Source organism: Trachurus trachurus (genome assembly GCF_905171665.1).
Source record: "Trachurus trachurus genome assembly, chromosome: 9".
NCBI classification, from domain to species: Eukaryota; Metazoa; Chordata; class Actinopteri; order Carangiformes; family Carangidae; genus Trachurus; species Trachurus trachurus.
The window spans coordinates 6,117,593-6,139,327 of NC_139895.1; the positions used below are offsets into that span (position 1 = coordinate 6,117,593).

Genomic DNA, 21,735 nt, shown 5'->3' on the forward strand with positions numbered 1-21,735 from the left:
TTATGTTGATGCTTCGATAAAACAGTGTTTTAGGACAGGTTTGAGTAACAATTTTTTTTTTAAAGCCACTACTTTGTCTTTGGCACACAAGTGGTTAACACGTCCAGGTCGCACGTGACGTCATTCACCCAAAACAGCGGCGTCAGGCAGCAGGCGCACTTGACAACGGGCTTGACAACAGCAAGCTGCAGCTGTCTTTGGGTACTAGTAGCAGCTGAAGTGTAACAAGATGTCACAAAAAAAGATTTCCATGTTTTTCCCCCAAAGGTGGTCAGCAATCAAAGAGGTAATGGGAATAGAAATTGTGTAAAAAAATGTATAATTTCGAAGAGAGTGTTGCAGCTGGAACTACTAGAGGGAAGTAGCTAACGTTAGCTAGCTAGCAGCCAGCTAGTTGATATTACATGGGGAAAAAACGATCTGTTGTTATTAGCATCTGTCTGTAAATGCAATTGTAGTGTGTGAGAATTGTGTACCTAAAAATAATTAAGCTTGGGCTTCTTCTAGAGGGGAAAGTAGAACCATTTTGTTTATTTTCTTTTTCATGCATGATTTTAGCAACTAGCTAGCAGACAGGGATCCTGCACAGCCTGCCTCTTTTACTGTAGCTGCTAATGTGTTTGAAAAACAATGTGTTGTTACCTACCTAGCTAATGTCAGTACATGGGTGCAAACTAAATTCAAAATGGGTCATTCATTTGATGATCTGTGGTCATGGGATTGCATCGTTTTCACCTTTTTCACAGGTGATGGAGAATGTCTCTATGTCTATGTCGGAGCGCGCGCATCTGCTTAACTCTTCTGGGCTAAGCCCCGGATGTGTCAAAATCCTAGAGACGCCCCTGCTGCTTGTTCTGTTAAATGTCAGAAAGTAGTCAGACTAATTTAGTTATTTTGTCTGATAATGTGTGCAGAAGTGCAAAATTCTCAGTTAAAGTAAAAACAGAAACTAGAAATAGATTCCTAATGAGTCTGTTTAGAGCACTGTCTTTAAAACCGAGCACAAGAAAAACAGAGAAAAGAGAGACAGATTGGGAAAAGCCAGTTTAGAGGTTTAACTGTGTGAATTAAATACAGGTCATAAAGGTAAAAAGGTGAAACCACACCAGGTCTCTGATAAACAGGTTCAGACGGGTCAGTGGGACGCTGGTGTTTTAGTTCACAGGCAAAAATGACAAACACAGGACTGTGGTTTGGTTTTATCTCAACTTTTCCACTCAGGTCTTCTTAAACCGAACTTGTGGTGCTTTCACTGACACACTGTTTGGGTCCGCATGTGTATGTGTGCACAGTAAGAGATAAAGAAAGTAGTTCAAAGTGTTTTACATTAAACATAGGACATTGGTATGATTAAGACAAAATTCTCTTAAACAGTCTCTCCATCTCTCCATCTCTCTCTCCTTTCACCTCCATGCAGTCCTTCCTCGCTCCACCACAGGGAGGCAGACGTGAGCAGAGAAGATCAGACTCTGCAGACGACCAGAGAAACGTGTCTGTTGACTCCGTACAGCACCAACAACAACAGTGAGTTCAACACCAAATATACAAAAAACAAAGTCCATAACAAAGACGTGAGCTGTATATATGAATTTGTTTTTCCTTTTCTCCAATTTAAATGTACACAGAGCAGTTGTATAATAATGTTAATGGACACTTATAAACTATATATGTTTATTGACTTTAAATTATAAACTTAATAAATTGTAAACAAACATACTGTGATCACCCATAGTATGTGTTGATATAAAAAGTCTAGTGGGAAGATAGTCATGTTTGTAATTAATATTATAGCCTATCAGTAAGAAAAACATATATAATTTATCTGTAAGTTACGTTTCTGATAAACTCACATATATGGATTGATTAAACACCTTTATCATTATTCACATAAGGTAACAAGTTAAACCATAAAGAATAGTAATAGATATTTTTTGATATATGTACTGTACATATACAAATTTTACTTTGCATATTTGACACAGTTTATAAACTTATATTCTCATCCAGATAAGAGTTTATATGTGATAATAATAATAAATGTCTTTATATTGGTGAGGTACCTATATGGAAACATCTCTCCTCTGGTAGCTAAGGAGGTGACAGTCTGGAAATCTGTGTTGTAATTTAGTTCTTTAATATAAACAATTAAAATAAATATATCATCTCATCATTAGAATTTGTCAAAACAGGAAGTGAATGTGAGACATATACTTCTCAACCCGAAACTAAACTTGCCCTGAGAGTGTAATTTGATTTCAATAAAGCTTGAGTGTAAGAAGACACCAGTAAGCTGCTGTTCTTCTGTAGCTCTTGTTCAACAAACTCAATAATAGTCATTTAATATGTCACCATTTATTTAAGATAATACCCATTGTTAAGCTTTTACACCACCTGCTCTGGTCCAGTAAACACACAGACTTGTGTTTGTGTCTGTTATCACACTCTTCTCACGCAGCAAATAAAACTTTATATGAGGATGATAAATGGTACAACGGCAAACATAAAGTCCGTGTAGAGTGAAACTAGATTTGTTAATCACATCCGAACGGATGTCTTATCAACCATCTTGCCAAATTTGAATGCTAGAAAAATTCATTTAGCCTTGTGTATGAAATTAGATTTTAAAATCATGACAAGATCAAGCAGTTCTCTCAGCTCTGGAAGCTGGGGGCGTGTGGTGCACTTAAGTCAAATTTCAGCTGTCAATGAAATACCACCCAACGATGTCTATAATGGATGCTAACTGTCACATCGTGCCCGAGCAGCTATGGGTTTAAGCCTCAGAGTCTTGAGTCCAGCTCTGATTCTCAATGTTTTGGATACACACAGAGCAGTGGAAGGAAAGCAAATAGTAAGTGAGGCGCTGGAGCGTTGAAAGACAGCTGGCTGCCACCGCTAGCCCCAATAGCACGGCTCGGTGGTGTCAGGCCTAGCGGGGCCCGCGATGGCCACGCTAGCCGAGTGGCTCCGCTAGCTCTGATAGCGACGCTAACGGGGCTAGCGCAGCCGAGTGGCTCCTCTAACCTGCGCTAGTGGAGCTTGCCGCTAGTGCGATAGTTGTGGCGGTATAGCCGTCAAGGCTCCCGTTGCTGGCGGCAGTTAGCTATTGGCCTGATGCTCCAGTGCCTCATCCGGACTGTGTATGATTTCCCTCACTGCTAAGTGTAAGTTGCTAAGTTTCTATGTGCAGTCGCTCTTACTGTATATAGTGGTGCTGGAGTCAAGTGGTTAGGGGCGGGGTTATACAGTAGCTATCTGGGATTTATCTACCTCAGTATCTCTATTTAGTCCCGCCCCAAAAAACTGAGAAATCCTTGTCCTCAAAAACAATTTGACCCTCAAACTCCACAGTTCAGTGCTCTACAAGAACCATATTCTAACATATTCATTATGTTCAATCAAATCGCGTATTTCACTTTACACGGACTTTAACGTTTTAATGAAATTAACTTTCAACTCGAAAGTACATTGCCTGGAGAAAATGTAGCACAAGCTGAAAAGCAGAATTTGCAGGCTCAAAGCTGAAGCAGCAGAAATGTCCCTTCAATGTTTAAGTGTAACAGCTGAAAAATTGGGGAACTTGAAATCTACTCCAATACATTGGAAACTGACACATGGGTGACTAAAACAGCTGGAACAATGGGTGAAGAATTTGTAAACAGGAGGTTGAATTGCATGAAAAAAAAAGACCTGAGTCATTGGAGGTAAGTATAAATAAAAAGAAGCAGAACCAGAGCTGAGTGAGATTTGGCCTCAGCAAACCTCTCAAACTACTGCAATCCGTTAAAAATCTTGAAGACAGCAATCAGCCAGAGACCTTCCCAAACACATACGTGTATTGTAGATATTTCTTGAGAAAAAACTGTTGTAGCAATCATGAGAGTTTCCACAGTTTTGACTCACCAAAAACCAAAATGACAATATAACCACAGATTGTAAAAAGTGACTTCCGCTGTTGTGAAGCAGATGAGACCAAACCCTTCATAAAAACTTCAATAAGTTATTTTCATTATTCTTTTATTACTGTTAAGATGACAGTCTTAGAAATAGACAATCACAGGATACATGTGCCATTTGTTTTATTTTAAGAATAGGAAAACTATTCAGAATCCTTCAAAAAAAAAGGAAACTTCCTTCTGAACTAAAAACGAATTTCTTGGCTCAGATTAGATTGCATTGTAAATCTATTCACACGTGTTTGAGGCATATGGCTAAATAAGAAAACAGATAGAAAACAGAAACACAATAGTTGATCAGTTGTGAGGTGTGTGTTTGTTTTCAGTGAAACATTGAAAAATCTCTTGAAAAAAAAATGAAACAGTTTGCACTTCAAGCAGCGCGTCCTTCATTCCTTCTTTGCTTTGCTTCTAGAAAACACTCTCCGCCATAAAAACTTTGTAGCACAGATAAAAAGGGTCAACACAAGCAAATTTACTGCCAGCAGAAAGGCCACCACGTCGATCAGGTGGTACTGGATGGCCGACATCTTGTAAGACTCTGTCCTGAGGTGTGGAGCACCTTTGTGCCTCATGACGAACTCGATCCAGAACATGGCGCGGTCCAGTGGTTTCATGGGCTGATCCCTGTGGAGGTTGGACAGCGTCTTCATCTTCTCCCTGTAGCTCGGCTCGTAGAGCACCTCCTTGACCGCCTCCAGGAAGTTGTCTTTGTCCAGCGTTCCGATGTCCACGACTTTGGCCACACCTCTGGCTTTCATCCTGGAGAAGTTGTCGGGCTGGTCGAACATGAGGGGCAGGCCGACCAGGGGGACGCCGTGGTAGATGGCCTCCTGCATGCCGTTGGTGCCTCCGTGGGCCACGAACACTCTGGTCTTGGGGTGACCCAGGAGGTCGTTTTGAGGCAGCCAGTCTAAGAGTAAAGTGTTGTTACCGAGGGTGGACGGCCGTTTTCCTTTGTGCCTCCAGATGACCTTCTGAGGAAGTTGGGCGAAAGCAGCAGCGATATCCTCGGCAATGTCCTCGGGAAGTCGGGCCACCAGGGTTCCCAGTGTCATGACGATGACGCCGTGTTCCCCGGAGCTCTGGACGAACTCCTCCAGCTCTTTGGGCAAGGGCTTGGAGGGCTTGCACTGAAACCCCGACATGTAGACGACATTCGGCATCGTGGGTCGTGGGAACTCGAAGGTAAAGTCGTTCCTCATCAGCCAGATGTCTGCAGCTTGGAACAGCTCCATGTAATGTACATCGCTCCCAAAGTAACGAAGGACAAAAGGTTTGTAATTTGAGTCTGTGATCCAGGCAACTTGAAAACGTGTGAACAAGTAGTGAACAAAGTTCTTGATTCGCTGAGTAAATGTCATCTTGTCAGTCAGCTCTGCCCCTGGTATGGGGACGTAGGACAATGGGGTTGGTGCGATTGCTTGATGTCCTTCACCCTGAATAGTCCACCTCACATTGAAGACAAGTGGAAGACCCAAACGGTGACCCAGAAGAACCCCTCCACCAACCGCTGGATCGGTCAGGAGCAGATCATACTTGGCATCGCGGAGACTCTGCATCATTTTGTCATCATCAAACATCTCTCCAATCATATGAAGCACCTTCGTATGCATCTCAGTGAAGTGGACCAACAGTTCGTACTCCGCAGACATCTTAGCCCAGATCGAGGCACCTTGCCGACGCAAGTTCAGCAGTGTGATGCAAAAAGACCCAAAGCGTTCCTTATCAAAACCGGCAGAGGAGTTCATGGCGATGGTTTTGTAGTGTGGAGACTCTAACTTGATGTACCAGGTGTCCAATGGGACCAGCACTGTGACCTCATGGCCTCTGGAGTGAAGCTCCTCAACGAGGACATTCATGTTGACCCAGTGGCTTCCGTCCAGGGGGAACACCAAGACCTTCCCTCCATTCACCAGGGCTGAAGAGCAGAGCAGCGCTACCATCGTCACCAAGGCAGTTTGGTACATTTCTGCAAGAGAACGTCTGGATGTTAGATGTGTTCTTTAAAGATCAAAGTGTCATTCAAGTACAGCCACAACAACAACACCACACTCTACAAGAGGTCTTTTTCCACAAAGGGTTTTCATTATTTTGTCAGCAAACTGAGGCACACCACTCCAGTGCTTACGTAATCTTCCATCTTCCCCTCAGCTCTGTTATAGTTTCCTGATTGCATAACTACACACAGTGGGAATTCCTGCTGCTAAGACCCCAGAGGGTTAGAAAAGCTGTTTGTGTTTAGTAGAAGCTCTCAGATTTCACAGTTTTGTGTTCATGTGTGTAGAGCACCATTAAAGACTGGCGACAGACTGGAAAAGGTGATTTAACAGCAGTAGCCTTTAAAGTTTGAAGGAACTTTTAAGTATCTTGCTTGAAGAATAATTAGAGCCATAATAATGTTGATGCTATTTTGTCCCAGGCTTCTTAAAGATACCACCACAAATAAAGATAATGAGAATTGAAATAAGAATAAGGTTAAAAACAGTTCTGAAACTGACAAATTCACATTTTTGGCACATTTTTTGAAATAAAAATTAAGTGTCCTTTCCTTTTTTTAATTAACCAAAGATTACCAGTCCTAAATACAAGCACATGTTCTCTCTAAATAAAGAGATACAAGTCAGAACATGTGGGCAGTTCCTACGTTTTCACAAACAGGAAACATTAGAGCTGATAACATCTGATTTCCTCTGCGTTCTTGCTGTAGTTACATAAAACGTATTTTTTTTTTTTATCTGTCTCACTTGCAAATCCCGAGGTTGCTTTATCCAAACTTCTACACTTTAGGTTTTTCTTCTCACAGTTTAGAAACAACAAGCACAAGTCTTCTACTCATAAAGCTCCGTCCTGTTGTTGAGCTTGTCAATGAGAAACACCTGGAATTCGCCCTCTGGCTCGGCAACTCCACATCTGCAAGTTGCAACGACTCTGGCTCCACTCGTGCGCATAAACATCACGGTGACACTCGTCACTACTGCAACGGATACATCAGTTTTAGGTAGACGTACCGGCTGATGAGGCGCTGGTCGTGCTGGTTGAGCGACTCTCCCTCCTCTCGATGGTTTGATGTGAACTGAGCAGCTCACGTTTCAGCACGAGCTCCTTGTTTTTGCATCCAGCAGCCTCCCTCCCTCTCACCCTCCCTCCCTTCCTGAGGATTGGCATGTTATAGCACCAAAGTTCATAACAGTTCAGAGCAGAGTGTGTGTGTGTGTGTGTGTGTGTGTGTGTGTGTGTGTGTGTGTGTATGTGTGTGCAGCAGCAGCAGCAGGTCAGTTACACAAGGTAGGGATGAATCAAAGAGACTCACGTGTTGAACGCTCAGCCTGGACTTTTGATGTGTTCAGGAAGCTGTCATGGTTCTGACTGCATAAAGTATTTGCTCATATGAAGCACAGATTTGTCTTACATTGAAGGAGTTGAATGGGTTTGTAATGTTACGTAGAGAAACCTCAGTATGGCAACATTTCAGTTTTTGTAACTTTATTTTGAAAATTACTTTTCAATAAAGTTGTTATTATTTAATGTTTTTATGTTGCACTGAAAGATTCCACTGGCAAAAAAGCGACATGTACAGAATGCACTGCTTTAGTATGAAGGGTGGAGCTAATGGAGGAAATGTTGCTGATTATCATTTATCATTATAATAACAATTAATATTTGTATACATTGTAACACAACGCAGATGACCTGCAGAAATGTGACTCAAATGTTCACTCAAAGGTCATTATACTGTAATCTCAAAAAGAAAACCCAATTTTGGCCATAACTCATAAATGAATACACCAGTTGTATGTAAAATACCAAATATTATCAAATGATGTGACAACATGGGGTCAAATTGGCTGTAATAACAATAAAATCCTCAGATATTTGAAAAAATGAAAATACTAAATGAGAAAATGACACAAAACAGAAGCACAACCTCTTTGTCTGGAGTTCATGACCAGATGTTAGGTGTGTGTTTGTTTTCAGTTCACACTTGCTGCGCCCGAGCAGTGCGTCCTTCATTCCTTCTTTACTTTGCTTCTAGAAAACACTGTCTGCCACAAAAATTTTGTTGCACAGATAAAAAGGGTCAACACGAGCAAATTTACTGCCAGCAGAAAGGCCACCACGTCGATCAGGTAGTACTGGATGGCCGACATCTTGTAAGACTCTGTCCTGAGGTGTGGAGCACCTTTGTGCCTCATGACGAACTCGATCCAGAACATGGCGCGGTCCAGCGGTTTCATGGGCTGATCCCTGTGGAGGTTGGACAGCGTCTTCATCTTCTCCCTGTAGCTCGGCTCGTAGAGCACCTCCTTGACCGCCTCCAGGAAGTTGTCTTTGTCCAGCGTTCCGATGTCCACGACTTTGGCCACACCTCTGGCTTTCATCCTGGAGAAGTTGTCGGGCTGGTCGAACATGAGGGGCAGGCCAACCAGGGGGACGCCGTGGTAGATGGCCTCCTGCATGCCGTTGGTGCCTCCGTGGGCCACGAACACTCTGGTCTTGGGGTGACCCAGGAGGTCGTTTTGAGGCAGCCAGTCTAAGAGTAAAGTGTTGTTGCCGAGGGTGGACGGCCGTTTTCCTTTGTGCCTCCAGATGACCTTCTGAGGAAGTTGGGCGAAAGCGGCAGCGATTGCCTCGGCAATGTCCTCGGGAAGTTGCGCCACCAGGGTTCCCAGTGTCATGACGATGACGCCGTGTTCCCCGGAGCTCTGGACGAACTCCTCCAGCTCTTTGGGCAAGGGCTTGGAGGGCTTGCACTGAAACCCCGACATGTAGACGATGTTTGGCATCGTGGGTCGTGGGAACTCGAAGGTAAAGTCGTTCCTCATCAGCCAGATGTCTGCAGCTTGGAACAGCTCCATGTAATGTACATCGCTCCCAAAGTAACGAAGGACAAAAGGTTTGTAAATTGAGTCTACAATGCAGATACGAAAACATGTTAACAAATAATAAAAGAAGTTCTGGAGCCGCTGAGTAAATGTCATCTTGTCAGTCAGTTCTGCCCATAGTATGGGGACGTAGGACAATGGGGTTGGTGCGATTGCTTGATGTCCTTCACCCTGAATAGTCCACCTCACATTGAAGACAAGTGGAAGACCCAAACGGTGACCCAGAAAAACCCCTCCACCAATCAATGGATCGGTCAGGAGCAGATCAAACTTGGCATCGCGGAGACTCTGCATCATTTTGTCATCGTCAAACATCTCCCCAACCATCTCAAGCACCTTCTTATGCATCTCAGTGAACTTGAACATCAGTTCGTACTCCACAGACATCCAAGTCCAGATCGAGGCACCTTGCAGACGCAAGTTCAGCATTTTGGTGCAAAATGACCCAAAGCCTTCCTCGTCGTAACCGACAGAGGCATTCACAGCAATGGTTTTGTAGTGCGGAGACTCTAACTTGATGTACCAGGTGTCCATTGGGACCAGCACTGTGACCTCATGGCCTCTGGAGTGAAGCTCCTCAACGAGGACATTCATGTTGACCCAGTGGCTTCCGTCCAGGGGGAACACCAAGACCTTCCCTCCATTAACCAGGGCTGAAGAGCAGAGCAGCGCTGCCATCGTCACCAAGGCAGTTTGGTACATTTCTGCAAGAGAATGACAGGATGTTAGATGTGTCCTTTAAAGATCAAAATTTCATTCAAGTGCAGCCACAACAACAACACCACACTCTGCACAGATCAGCTTTAGAATAATGTAAAGGCTATTAGGCTAATGAGGCGCTGGTTGCATGACTCTCCCTGGTCTTGATCGTTTGATGAGCTCCTTGTTTTTGCATCCAGCAGGGTTAGGGTTATTGTTCTGTGTGTATTTGTATGTATTAAGTATGTGTTTTATATATGTATTTTTCATTTTGTATGTATAAGGCATGTGTCTTTTCTGTATGGTCACTTATGAAAATGAAAAGACCCCAGGAAGAATAGCTGCTTTTTTGCAAAAGCTAATGGGGATCTAAATAAACTAAACTAAGCTCCCGCCATTCCTGCAGATTTACATGTTATAGTTCAGTGCTCATGTAATCCTGTGTGTGCGTAGCAGCAGGTTAGTTACACAAGGCGGGGCTGAATAAGAGAGACTCGTGTTGCTCAACGCTGAACCTGAACTTTTGATGTAGTACTGAGATAAGATCTAGCTGTGGCTGCAGGTTCAAATGGGACAAAGGCAAACTAAAGTGACGAGAGAGACATTTGTTCCTATTTGTTTCTTCCTCTTTGTCCTTTAAGTTAATGATTTTTAGTTTAGTATATGCTATCTCAGCTCCAGCAGCTTCCATGTGCTTTTATTTTGGCAAGACTTTTTATAGACTAAATGAATAAAACAGACTCAGAGGAAGCTCAAAGAATAGATTAAATCTTTTTTTTTTTAATCTGGTTTGAATACATTATAGAAATTATGGAAATAGATGTGAACGTGAAGAGATAAGAGTCAAATTATGAAAATCTTAACCTTACACCTATAGGAGATAAAGTGCTGTTGGTTATGATGACGGGCAAAGTCATTGTGATATAAGTTGAAAGTCAACATATTGTGTAATCAAACACGTGTGTGTGTGTGTGTGTGTGTACACAACCTTTCTCACCGACTTTAAAATGAGAAAAATCAATCGCAAGCACAGAGGCTTGAGGTGACGAAATAAGACGAACTGCATTTAAAAAGTTTCATATTCTAATAAACATAAAATAATATAAATAAAATAAAATGCATGACAAAGGAAAGTCATTCTTTATTTAATTTAACAATTATTTTGAATTAAATTAAATTTCAAATTCTCATGAAAACACCAACTGTGGATTAATCCACCACTGAAAGTAGTCCCCTAACAATGCCTTGTTTTTCCTGTTTCTTTGTTAGCGACTGTTCCAGCTTTTTATTTTTTACATCTGTTTTACAGTTTTTCTCAATTGGTTCTTGAAATAGAAATTACATTCTTAAAACTCTAAGATCGTTTGGTAAAACAGTTTTCTAGTTCAGCACAAAAAAAGCAAAATTGCATGTAGCCTACAGTGCTGTAAATAAAAAATATGGTATTCATGGTATAATGACAATTGAACAGACTATTGCTCATGTCATATGACTTATAGAATAAAATGATGCTGACATGTTTTGGAGAGAACAACTAATAGACTGAGAATAATCAATCAGTTTAGATCAACAAGATCTATTCACTTGGAAATTGTGCTAAATGTAGGCTACTTATCATTATTAATTAACAAAGATGCACTGAGACATTTGCAATTTGATGAAATCAATGAGAAATTCAATTCTGTTGTGAACAATTGCCAAGTGGTTTGGGGGTTTGTCCATGTTGTTTTGAGGATGTAATTTCTGTTTCAAGATATGAGCCAAACCAATGGAGAAAAACAGGAATTTTCCATTAACACTTCTCTCTTTTTCCTCCATCTGCAGCGCCGCTCTCCAGAAGCCCCTGCAGTAGCCGTGCGGCCAGCGTGGCTCCGTCCCCGTCCCCGTCCCACGACCGGCCCGCGACCTCCCAGGACTCCCCCTCCCCCTCCCTCTCCTCCTTCTCCTTCTCCTCCGACACCGATGGCAGCTGCTACACGGAGCTGTACCCCGGCCCTCAGAGCTACGTGGAGCGGCTGCGGGTGGAGGAGGGGTCGCCGCCGGGCCTCGACCCCGCGCTGAGGGGGGAAGACGTCGTCGGGAACGGGAGCGCGTTCTTCTCTCCAGTGGTGGAGACGGTCTCTTCCTTTAGGCCGAGCGGGTACCGGTCGCCGCTGATGCCCCGGGAGAACAAGCCGCTGGAGGTTTATTGTTTATTGTTTATTGTTTATTAGATGGATCCCCATTAGCCGCCACCTTGGCGTCTTCCTGGGGTCCATACACTGCAAAAACTCAAAATCAGAATCAGAATATTTGTCTTATTTCTTGTCAAAATGTCTAATTTCTAGTCAAAACTAATCTCTTTTCCGCTTAAAATAAGACTCATCACCTAAAAATGAACTTGTTTTTAGACACTTTTTACTTCTTTCAAGCATATTTTCACTTGAAATAAGTAGAAAAATCTGCCAGTGAAAGCAGTTTTTTTGTACTTGTAAAAAGAAAGAAAAACTTGATCCACTGTCAGATTTTCCACTTATTTCAAGTGAAAATATGCTTGAACGAAGTAAAACGTGTCTATAAACAAGCTACCTTTTAATGTGATGTGTCTTATTTTAAGTATAATGAGATGTGTTTTGACTAGAAATTTCATTTTTGACTAGAAATAAGACAAATATTCTTGGTAAGATTTTGAGTTTTTGCAGTGTAGGGTACATAGTACAGTGTAACATCAATGATATACCCAGACATCAATACATACAGTCATACATTCCAGTCATAACTACACTTCACATATAATAAACACTTATAATAAAAACAACAATATCAACAACAATACACATGCACACACACTCACACATCAATTTATACATGCATACTCCCACAATATTTCAAAAACATCATAATTCATACATATCATATATTACTGTAATGCCCTACATTTGTAATATATTTTCTTTCACTACTATCATAGTAATCCTAATTGTAATACCAATAATGAATTCCCAGTCATATGGTCAGCTGCATTAGGTGAGCCTTGAGTAGTTTTTTAAAAGTTCATTTGTTTTGTAGGTGAGCATTCTGCGGAGGGTGAAGGAGCTTCTGGCCGAGGTCGACCCCCGGACGGCGGCCAAGCACATCACCAAGGCCGACTGCATGGTACAGTACTGTCAATTAACTAATCTACTACAGTATCAATATCAATGTGAAGTTGGACTCACCGCTCACTTCCAGACGCAGCAGACGGATGATCTGACGGCAAAAACGTGGGAATAGAGTCAGATCAAGAGACACAACCACATAAGAAGAGTCAATATTTGATTTTACTTAATTATAATATTTGATATTTGATTAAGTAGATGCTGGTGTTGCTCTGTGCTGACTAAAAGTGCACACTGGGAACTGGTAGTGCCTAATGTAGATAGATAGATAGATAGATAGATAGATAGATAGATAGATAGATAGATAGATAGATAGATAGATAGATAGATAGATAGAAAGAGAAAGAAAGAAAGAAAGAAAGAAAGAAAGAAAGAAAGAAAGGTATAGGTAGATAGAAGAAAGAAAGAAAGAAAGAAAGAAAGAAAGAAAGGTATAGGTAGATAGAAGAAAGAGATAGATAGATAGATAGATAGATAGATAGATAGATAGATAGATAGATAGATAGATAGATAGATAGATAGATAGATAGATAGATAGATAGATAGATAGATAGATAGATAGATTTATTGAAAGAAAGAAAGAAAGAAAGAAAGAAAGAAAGAAAGAAAGAAAGAAAGAAAGAAAGAAAGAAAGAAAGAAAGAAAGAAAGAAAGAAAGAAAGAAATGAACAGAAGCAAAAAGGGTCTCTTCAAGATTTTTTTAGGTGTGCATCAGCCTTCACACCTTGACAAGAAAGAAAGAAATGAAAGAAAGAAAGGGATGGATAGATAGATGGATACTCATAAAAAGATAGAGATAGCAGCCAATAAATATTTAAAAAGTATAGACAAATAGCAACCAGTGCAACTACTGTATCCACCCACAGAAGAAGAGTCAATATTTGATTGTGTGATGTCTGTTGTCCAACAGCCAACGTCCGTGTTTGTGTTTTCCCAGGTTGCCAGGATCCTGGATGTGACTCCGGAGAAGCAGAGGATGATGGGAGTCACGTCGGGCATGGAGCTGCTAACGCTGCCGCACGGTCAACAGCTGAGACTGGACCTGCTGGAGAGGTGAGGAGGAACTGGTCACACTGCAAATACATGTAAAGCTCCATACGGTATAAAGGTAGATGTTTGTGTTAAAGCTCCATACGGTATAAAGGTAGATGTTTGTGTTAAAGCTCCATACGGTATAAAGGTAGATGTTTGTGTTAAAGCTCCATACAGTATAAAGGTAGATGTTTGTGTTAAAGCTCCATACAGTATAAAGGTAGATGTTTGTGTTAAAGCTCCATACAGTATAAAGGTAGATGTCCATGTGTAGTGTGATTATAAAGCAGCTCTAGGTTCTATATTAATACTGGGAAAGTATCAAGGCCTCAGTCCACAGAGAAATGCACACAGCCTGTATTCAGAAACTGAGCCTTAAAACCAGCCGTCAGGACTTCCTGTCACTTTGTGATGTCACAACTAAGCCCCGCCCCCTCACCACCTGGACCCACCATTCATCCAACAACTTGCAGGATTTGGTTTCTCTGAGTGTTTTATTCTGAAATCTGCTCTATTGAATAACTCAGAAGACGGTCAACCAATCAGAAGAGAGGCTCAGAGCTTCCTCTCTTCTGATTGGTTGACACCGACCGGTCTATTCTTACTAGAACTCTAGAGAGAAGCTGAGAGAGGAGATGGAAAACTACGCTGATATGATTTTTAAATGAATCCTTCAAAAAATAAAACACAGTAGAAAATTTGGACCTTTAAGAAGTTTCACTTTAGTTTTTAGTTTTTGCATTTTAAAACTAGGATACAGGAATAAAAGATGGTGTCCGATAATTTAAGTGAAAATCACCTGCATTATCACACAACACAAACACCTTTGTAAAATTAAAAGTTCATAGTTCAGTTCCACATTTATAATGGAGGTTGAGAGGAAAAATCATTTGTTTCCTTGGTTAATAGCCTACGGATAATAAGCTAACATGCTAAACGAAAGCCTGGTTTCTCTGCTGCTAAAGATCCAAGATTCCTGATGTGAAGATCTGAACGTTAACGTCGTTAACCCTCCTCCTCCTCCGTGCTGCTGCAGGTTTCAGACCATGGCCATCATGCTGGCCGTAGACGTGCTGGGCTGCACGGGCACCAACGAGGAGCGAGCCGGCCTGCTTCACAAAATCATCCAGATCGCCGCCGAGCTCAAGAGCACCATGGGAAACATGTTCGGCTTCGCTGCCGTCATGAGAGCGCTGGAGCTGCCACAGGTGGAAACACAGCAGCAACAACAACAACAGCAGCAGCAACAACAACAACAACAACAACACAGAAAAACAAACACAACATTACACGTATATACTCACGCTGCAGTGCTGCTGTTTTGTCAGGTGACCCGACTGGAGCAGACCTGGATGGCGTTACGTCAGCGACACACAGAGGGCGCCATCCTCTACGAGAAGACGCTGAGGCCGTTCATGAAGAGCCTCAACGACGGCAGAGGTAGTGAACACCAATCAAGGGAGGGGGGGGGGTTACGATCTCTGCCCATATAAGGATTTATTTTTTAAATCAAAATAAATCAGCATGTATCTAAGTGCGGGGGAAGAGTGCAAAATCATTAACTTTGATAAAAGGCTGAGGCTAATTCACCTCTTTATTTTGGCATTCCCAAGTTGGTAACAGTAGTAAAAGGTATTTATGTCATGCATTTTGTTTTGTTTTTTGGGGGCTTTTTTGACTACCTGGCGAAGGCGTGTAGCCGAAAAACACGTAGGAGTCTTTTAAAGATTAAGATGACCAAGCCGTAGCAATAAAGAGAGTGCCTTGGATATTTCTTCTTTTTCTACCAGCATGCATTTGCCCCATCCAAACAGCACCTCAAAGAAAAGATTTTTTGCGTCCAGGAAGCGCTCCTACAAAGTAATTTTGATGCATTTTATATTGTTGTTCATAAATTAACATGTTTATTCTGACAGGACTGCATTAGGGACATAGCACACTACCACACCTTGGCATTAATACAAGACCAAATTGGCCTGAGAGAGAAAAGCCGATCAGTTTTCAGATCAGCTAAATCCCACCAGCACATTGATTCTGTGGTGTCCTCTAGCGCCTCTCAAACTAGCGTTGTAAGGTTATTAAATTTGTTACTTTTGGTTGCTTGCAAATGAAATTAAATCAGTAAAAACAACCACTTCTTCATACCAGCTTGTAGATATTTACATTCACTGCAATTGCATGATTATTCTGGGGTTTTATTGGCTGGATTTGGTTGTTTTAGGGGGCTATAACTCCCCTAACACCCCCATAAATTACGCCCATGTCGACAACACACACACACCTGTTGGTCCTTTGTAGAGCAACACCTGACTCTGTCTCTGTGTGTGTGTGTGTGTCCTCCAGAGAGCTGTCCCCTGTCCAGCACCACCTTCCCCCACGTGCTGCCCCTCCTCTCTCTGCTGGAGAAGAGCGTGGCGGTGGGCGAGGGGGCGGAGCCCTGGGAGACAGTGGAGGTCGGCGTGGACGTGGTGATGTTCCACCTGGGGGCGGCGAGGACCATCGCACAGCTGGGGGGCATCTACCGATCCAACGCCGAGAGCAAACTGCACGGTGAGAGATCAACGTGCTGATCAGTGCTTCATCAAACTGATCAAATCACATTAGGATGAGACGTAGACAGAGGTGAACTGTGAAAACAGTTCTTTATCTACCAATAATCTGCATGTGAGGCGTTTAGGTAACATCTGTAAATTGTGACATCTATAGATAATATGTATATGAGACGTTTACAGGACAATTGTAATTTGTGACATCTCCCTCCAATCTGCATGTGAGGCGTTTAGGGAACATCTGTAAATTGTGACATCTACCTACAATTTGCATGTGGGGCGTTTAGGGAACATCTGTAAATTGCGACAACTACCAATAATCTGCCCGTGAGGCCTTTAGGGAACATTTGTAAATTGCGACATCTACCAATAATCTGCATGTGAGGCCTTTAGGGATCATCTGTAAATTGTGACATCTAACAATAATCTGTATGTGAGATCTACCAATAATCTAATTACGAGGCGTTTGGGAAACATCTGTAAACTGTGACATTTCCCTACAATCTGCCCGTGAGACCTTTAGGGAACATTTGTAAATCTACATAGATACAATAATCTGTTTGTGAGACGTTCAAGGAACATCTGTAAATTGCGACAACTACCAATAATCTGCCCGTGAGGCGTTTAGGGAACATCTGTAAATTGTGACACCTACCAATAATCTGTATGTGCAACGTTTAAGGGACATCTGTAAATTGCGATAACTACCAATAATCTGCATGTGAGGCTTTTAGGGAACATCTGTAAATTGCGATAACTACCAATAATCTGCATGTGAGGCTTTTAGGGAACATCTGTAAATTGCGACATCTACCAATAATCTACATGTGAGGCATTTAGGGAACACGTCATTTTTCTGACATCTACCAATAATCTGCATGTGAGGCGTTTAGGGAACATCTGTGAATTGCGACAACTACTAATACTCTGCATGTGAGGCGTTTAGGGAACATCTGTAAATTGCGATATCTACCAATACTCTGCATGTGAGGCGTTTAGGGAACAATTGTAAAATGTGACATCTACGTACCAATAATCTGTATGTGAGGCGTTTAGGGAACATCTGTAAATTGTGACATCTACCAATAATCTGCATGTGAGGCGTTCAGGGAACATCTGCAAATTGCGACATCTTTCTACCCATAATCTGCATGTGCGGCGTTTAAGGGACATCTGTAAATTGCGACATCTCCCTATAAAATACATGTGCGACATTTAAGGGACATCTGTGACATCTCCCTGTTCTGTTGTCTTGCCGATGCTGCTGCAGGTTTCCAGGAGCAGGCCGAGGTGCTGGAGCTCTTCCTGACCGACTTCCAGATGAGGCTGCTGTGGGGGAGCCGGGGCGCCACGGAGAACCAGGCCCTGAGATTCTCCAAGTTCGACCAGGTGCTGACGGCTCTGTCCAACAAGCTGGAGCCGCCCGTCAGGTCCCGCTGATCCCAGACCTGTCGCCCTGCCAGTCGAGCATCAGAGCTCCGACGCCTTTGCTCCAGATTATTCCTCCAGCTCGTTGGGATTCAGACTTTTGAACAAAAAGCACTTGAGGATCGTCGTTGTTTTATTTAATGGTTAAATTCTCACAGCTGGATTTTCTTTTTGAAGTTTTCAGTAGCTTTGAAGCTGAGCCTGAACTGATCTGGGTGCAGCAGCAGCAGTGAAGCCTCAAGTCAGAGCTCATTTACCACTAAACACAATCTCATCCGAGGACTTTGTACCACTTTAACGTCTCATCCAGCGTCCTTTTATTTAAGATTTTTTTTTTTTATCTATAATGTGAAGATGAGCCATCAGAGGTTTGTTGTGGTACAGTACGATGCTTCTGGTTTTTGCAGAAAACAAAAAATGTAAAACACTTTCTGTCTCGAGAGGTGAGATGTGTCGTCATGGGGCTGAGCCTCGGTCTGTGAGTTGTTGATGTAGAGGATATACAGATGTTTTTATGTCTCTCTGAAGGCAGGACCTTCCCCCCATAAATCTCCATAAAGTGCACCAACTCTATGTCATAATGTACAAAAAAATAACATAATAACATTATATCTGCAGTTTAAATATCTGTAATCTTTATTTTTATTTTGGATGTGTTAATCATTAGGTTTTTCTAAAGGGAAGTAAATATTTAATATAACCTGAGGTCCGTTCAGTTCCATTATCACACATACTGTGTCTGTCATTGTACAGCACAAAGCTACACAGCACTTCTGTTACCGTACACAGTATTAATGTATAATATTTATCCAAAATGTGAAATGTAAATAAACATGTGTACCTCACTGTGGCAGCGGATTATTTATTTGATACAACAAAGCAAATGTGTGTTTGAAATGACTTATTATGGTGACACACAAAACGTTTTGAAGAAATTTCGTATTTTTTTGTGTGTTTTGTTGCAAGATGGGGAGGTGAAGTAGGCTACAACCTTTCCAAACTCAGGTTATTCCAAAGACTAGTTTTTTTTAGTTTTTTTTATGAGAAGTAAATAAATTAAATAAATATACATAAATATACAGATGTGGCCAATTTTTTTTGCTATTCTTCCACATTGATGAGAAAAAGAAATCACATTTCTCTCTGAAATAGGTAGGCCTATTTACCTTTGATTCTATATGTCATCTGATATCTTAAATAATACAACAAATTTAAATGGCATTGACAAAAAAATATTGAGGAAATATTGAGAATCACTGCAATCAAATGTTTCCTGAGACAAATAGCCTATTCAGATTTGAGAAACTTCAATCTATTTTCTAAAAAACTGATCCAAAACAATCAATTATTCTATGTTTTTCATTTTCTTTCTTTAACAAAAAAGTTTTCTTTAACAAAATATTTTTTTAAAAATCCAATAAAAAAGGTATCACAATAAAAACTAGAAAATTTCCTCTCGGGAAATTTTGAATGGGCCACGGGAGCTACTGCGGGTTGTGCCATCTCTGTCAACATGGGAATCAAACCCACGATCTTAAGGTCAAGACAGAGCTGATCAGACACATGATCATCTTTCTATAAGCACTGATATGGAGGAGCTGTAACCACATTAGGTTAACTGTGTGTGTGTGTGTGTGTGTGTGTGTGACTGTAATCACATGAAGCTGGCTCTAGAGTCTGTGTGTGTGTGTGTGACTGACTTGACACATAGTTAGTTAGTAGCTGCATCCTGTGTCAGTCTGATTTAGCTGTGTCTGTGTTTATAAACATTTAAACGAGCGCCAGGTGGATTGTTTATGAAGTTAACGAGCTCTGGCCTGAGGATCAAAGAGGTTACCACGGCGATAGGGGCCCCCGCAGGCTGAGACAGACAGAAACGTGGAGAAAAAGAGCCATTTTCTGCCTCTGTACCGGTCTCACAATTAGGCTTAGCATGACAAAACGGTAACTCCTATCAGAACAAAACACAGATCAACGTTGCTCTAAGGACTTACTGAAAATTTTGGTACGATTTGGTGTTTCTACAGTAAATATTTTGGCGACGCTGGCAGTTTTAAAACATCAGGCCGTTCTGCTTCTCTCAGAAAATATTTGTATTGGACTCAATGAGGAACAGAGACAGACGTGGCCGCACTTAGAGGCTCAGAGTTTAAATTCTGTAAGTCACTCTGATATTTTAAGCAGATGATGAGATCGAGGATGAGCTCGTCTACAAACGTGGCGGAAATTATGTGTGTAGAGTGTAAATTGTGGCCGGGCCAAGTTTGGAAAGAGAAAAAATCTGGAGTTTTTCTGGCATCTCTCCCACTCTAACCGATGATGTCACGCACTCTGACACGAACATTCCGTGCAATACACACCCATTATAATCTCATAATTTCTCCAAAAATGATCATGGTCATTGAACAGGGATTGATCAAAAACTATATGACCTATCAAAACGTGGAGTAATACGCCAATACACAAGACTTGTGTCTACTGTTTAAAGTTCAAATGGAGTCTCTAGGTGAAAGTATGCCTGAGCAGTAGACGTTTGTTAAACTCCAATGATTGGTCTTTTTCGCTCTTTTTTTCCCGCCCGTCCCATTGACTTACATGCAAAATTTTGCGCAGTTTTTCGCGACTTACGTCGCGAAAAATTCATACACTGTTGAAAAAAGTAATAGCATACCGATCCCGATCAGACCGCACGTTTTGATATATAATTTGGCCTGCAACTCTTCGAGTTGCAGGACTAGTAGCGAATCGAAAATCGTCCGGAAGAGGCAGGAGAATAACTAGGAAAAAATCCACACAATAACAGTAGTGCCCGGGCTTCGCCCGGGCACTGGTCCCTGCAGCTATTTCATAGCTGTTGGGACCAGTGCCCGGTGCGATTGCCCGTGGCCCTAAAAAAACGGATCCAAAACAATTCGCCTAATCCGTCCAGTGTGTAGGGGAGACTGGGGACAGTTGCAACAAGCCTTATTTCTCCAATCAGAAACATGCTAGAGTGATGACACTCACACTGCACGTTCCCACCAATAATAGAAAGACATTCAGCAGCATCTGCTCCTGCTTGTACTGAGACAAAGTTGTTTTCAGGGTATGAAAGTAGCTTTTTTCATGAGCTGTATTTTTGTCATACTGTCCTGATCTTTTGTATGAATGAATCCAAACATTTTTTTTTCTCCAAACTTTATTGTTTTCAAAATGTACATTCATTCTCAAACAGGAAAACTGTTGCATTCTCTTTTTTTTTTTTTTTTTTTTTTTCAAAGACATTACTATTTTTACAATAAAAAATAGAAAATTAAATCTACAAGGCTTGGTACTGAATAAGTAGACAGCTATGTTAAATGCGTGAAAAAAATAATAATAAAGTAAAAGATATAACACAAGTTGAAGGCATTGTACTTATTGGGACTCTTCACAAATAAACAAATTACATCGTATTGCAATTTCCATCATACCATTAATTTTTTCATTTCCAGAATGAATCCAAACATACCTAGTTTGAATCACTGTTTTGTTGACTATCAAATGACATGGTTAGCATGTGTCAGTGTCATTGTGTCTAGCTAGTAGGCCTACATTATGTTTTGTCATGGCTGACAGGGTGGGGACGGTTGCAACAACTGCACCATGCAAATGCAAATGTATAAAATGAAACATTTTTAGCTTAAAATAGGCACAATATATCTATTTTATTCCTCATGATGAACAGAACAGCCAATTATATTAAACCATGAGAGACTATTTCAAAAATAATTCCCCAGATAACTTCCTATAATGAAATATGTTATAATGTTATGTCATATGTTAATAAGTGTGTTTAAAGGGATAGTAGCATGTTTTTAAAGTGGGGTTGTATGATCTACAAATAGCCCCCAAGTACTTAAATTGCAGTAGCAGACTCTCTGCACTCCTCCCGTTAGCAACGCCAGCCCATAATAGCCCTGCCCAGAAATTTACAACATACATTGTTGTGAACAGACCCAAAGAAACGGCCTATTTTCGTGGCCTAAAAGAGGTTTTACCAGAAAAAAAAATACACAGTTCGATTGTT

General features: G+C 41.4%; 3 protein-coding genes across 3 annotated transcripts in view; 1 reads left to right on the forward strand and 2 right to left on the reverse strand.

The window, feature by feature from the left end:
• Positions 1–18,526, forward strand: part of sh2d3cb (SH2 domain containing 3Cb) — a 33,810-nt gene extending 15,284 nt beyond the window's left edge. The window contains exons 5-12 of the mRNA XM_083979013.1: positions 1,418–1,524; positions 11,366–11,724; positions 12,590–12,676; positions 13,616–13,731; positions 14,747–14,918; positions 15,039–15,150; positions 16,054–16,260; positions 17,530–18,526. Of these exons, the coding sequence (XP_083835139.1) occupies positions 1,418–1,524; positions 11,366–11,724; positions 12,590–12,676; positions 13,616–13,731; positions 14,747–14,918; positions 15,039–15,150; positions 16,054–16,260; positions 17,530–17,699 (1,330 nt within the window). The 3' untranslated portion in view covers positions 17,700–18,526. The remainder of the gene's footprint in view (positions 1–1,417; positions 1,525–11,365; positions 11,725–12,589; positions 12,677–13,615; positions 13,732–14,746; positions 14,919–15,038; positions 15,151–16,053; positions 16,261–17,529) is intronic.
• Positions 2,031–7,120, reverse strand: LOC310991349 (UDP-glucuronosyltransferase 2A1-like). The gene is made up of 2 exons (XM_083979031.1): positions 6,968–7,120; positions 2,031–5,928 (listed from the first exon to the last, which is right to left on the reverse strand). The coding sequence occupies exon 2, from the start codon at positions 5,924–5,926 to the stop codon at positions 4,346–4,348; it is 1,581 nt and encodes a 526-aa protein (XP_083835157.1). The 5' UTR covers positions 5,927–5,928; positions 6,968–7,120; the 3' UTR covers positions 2,031–4,345.
• On the reverse strand, positions 7,877–9,613 carry LOC310991350 (UDP-glucuronosyltransferase 2A2-like). Its single transcript, XM_083979032.1, has one exon. It carries the CDS (start codon positions 9,542–9,544, stop codon positions 7,967–7,969), a length of 1,578 nt encoding a protein of 525 aa, XP_083835158.1. The 5' UTR covers positions 9,545–9,613; the 3' UTR covers positions 7,877–7,966.
• Positions 18,527–21,735: the final 3,209 nt, after the last annotated feature.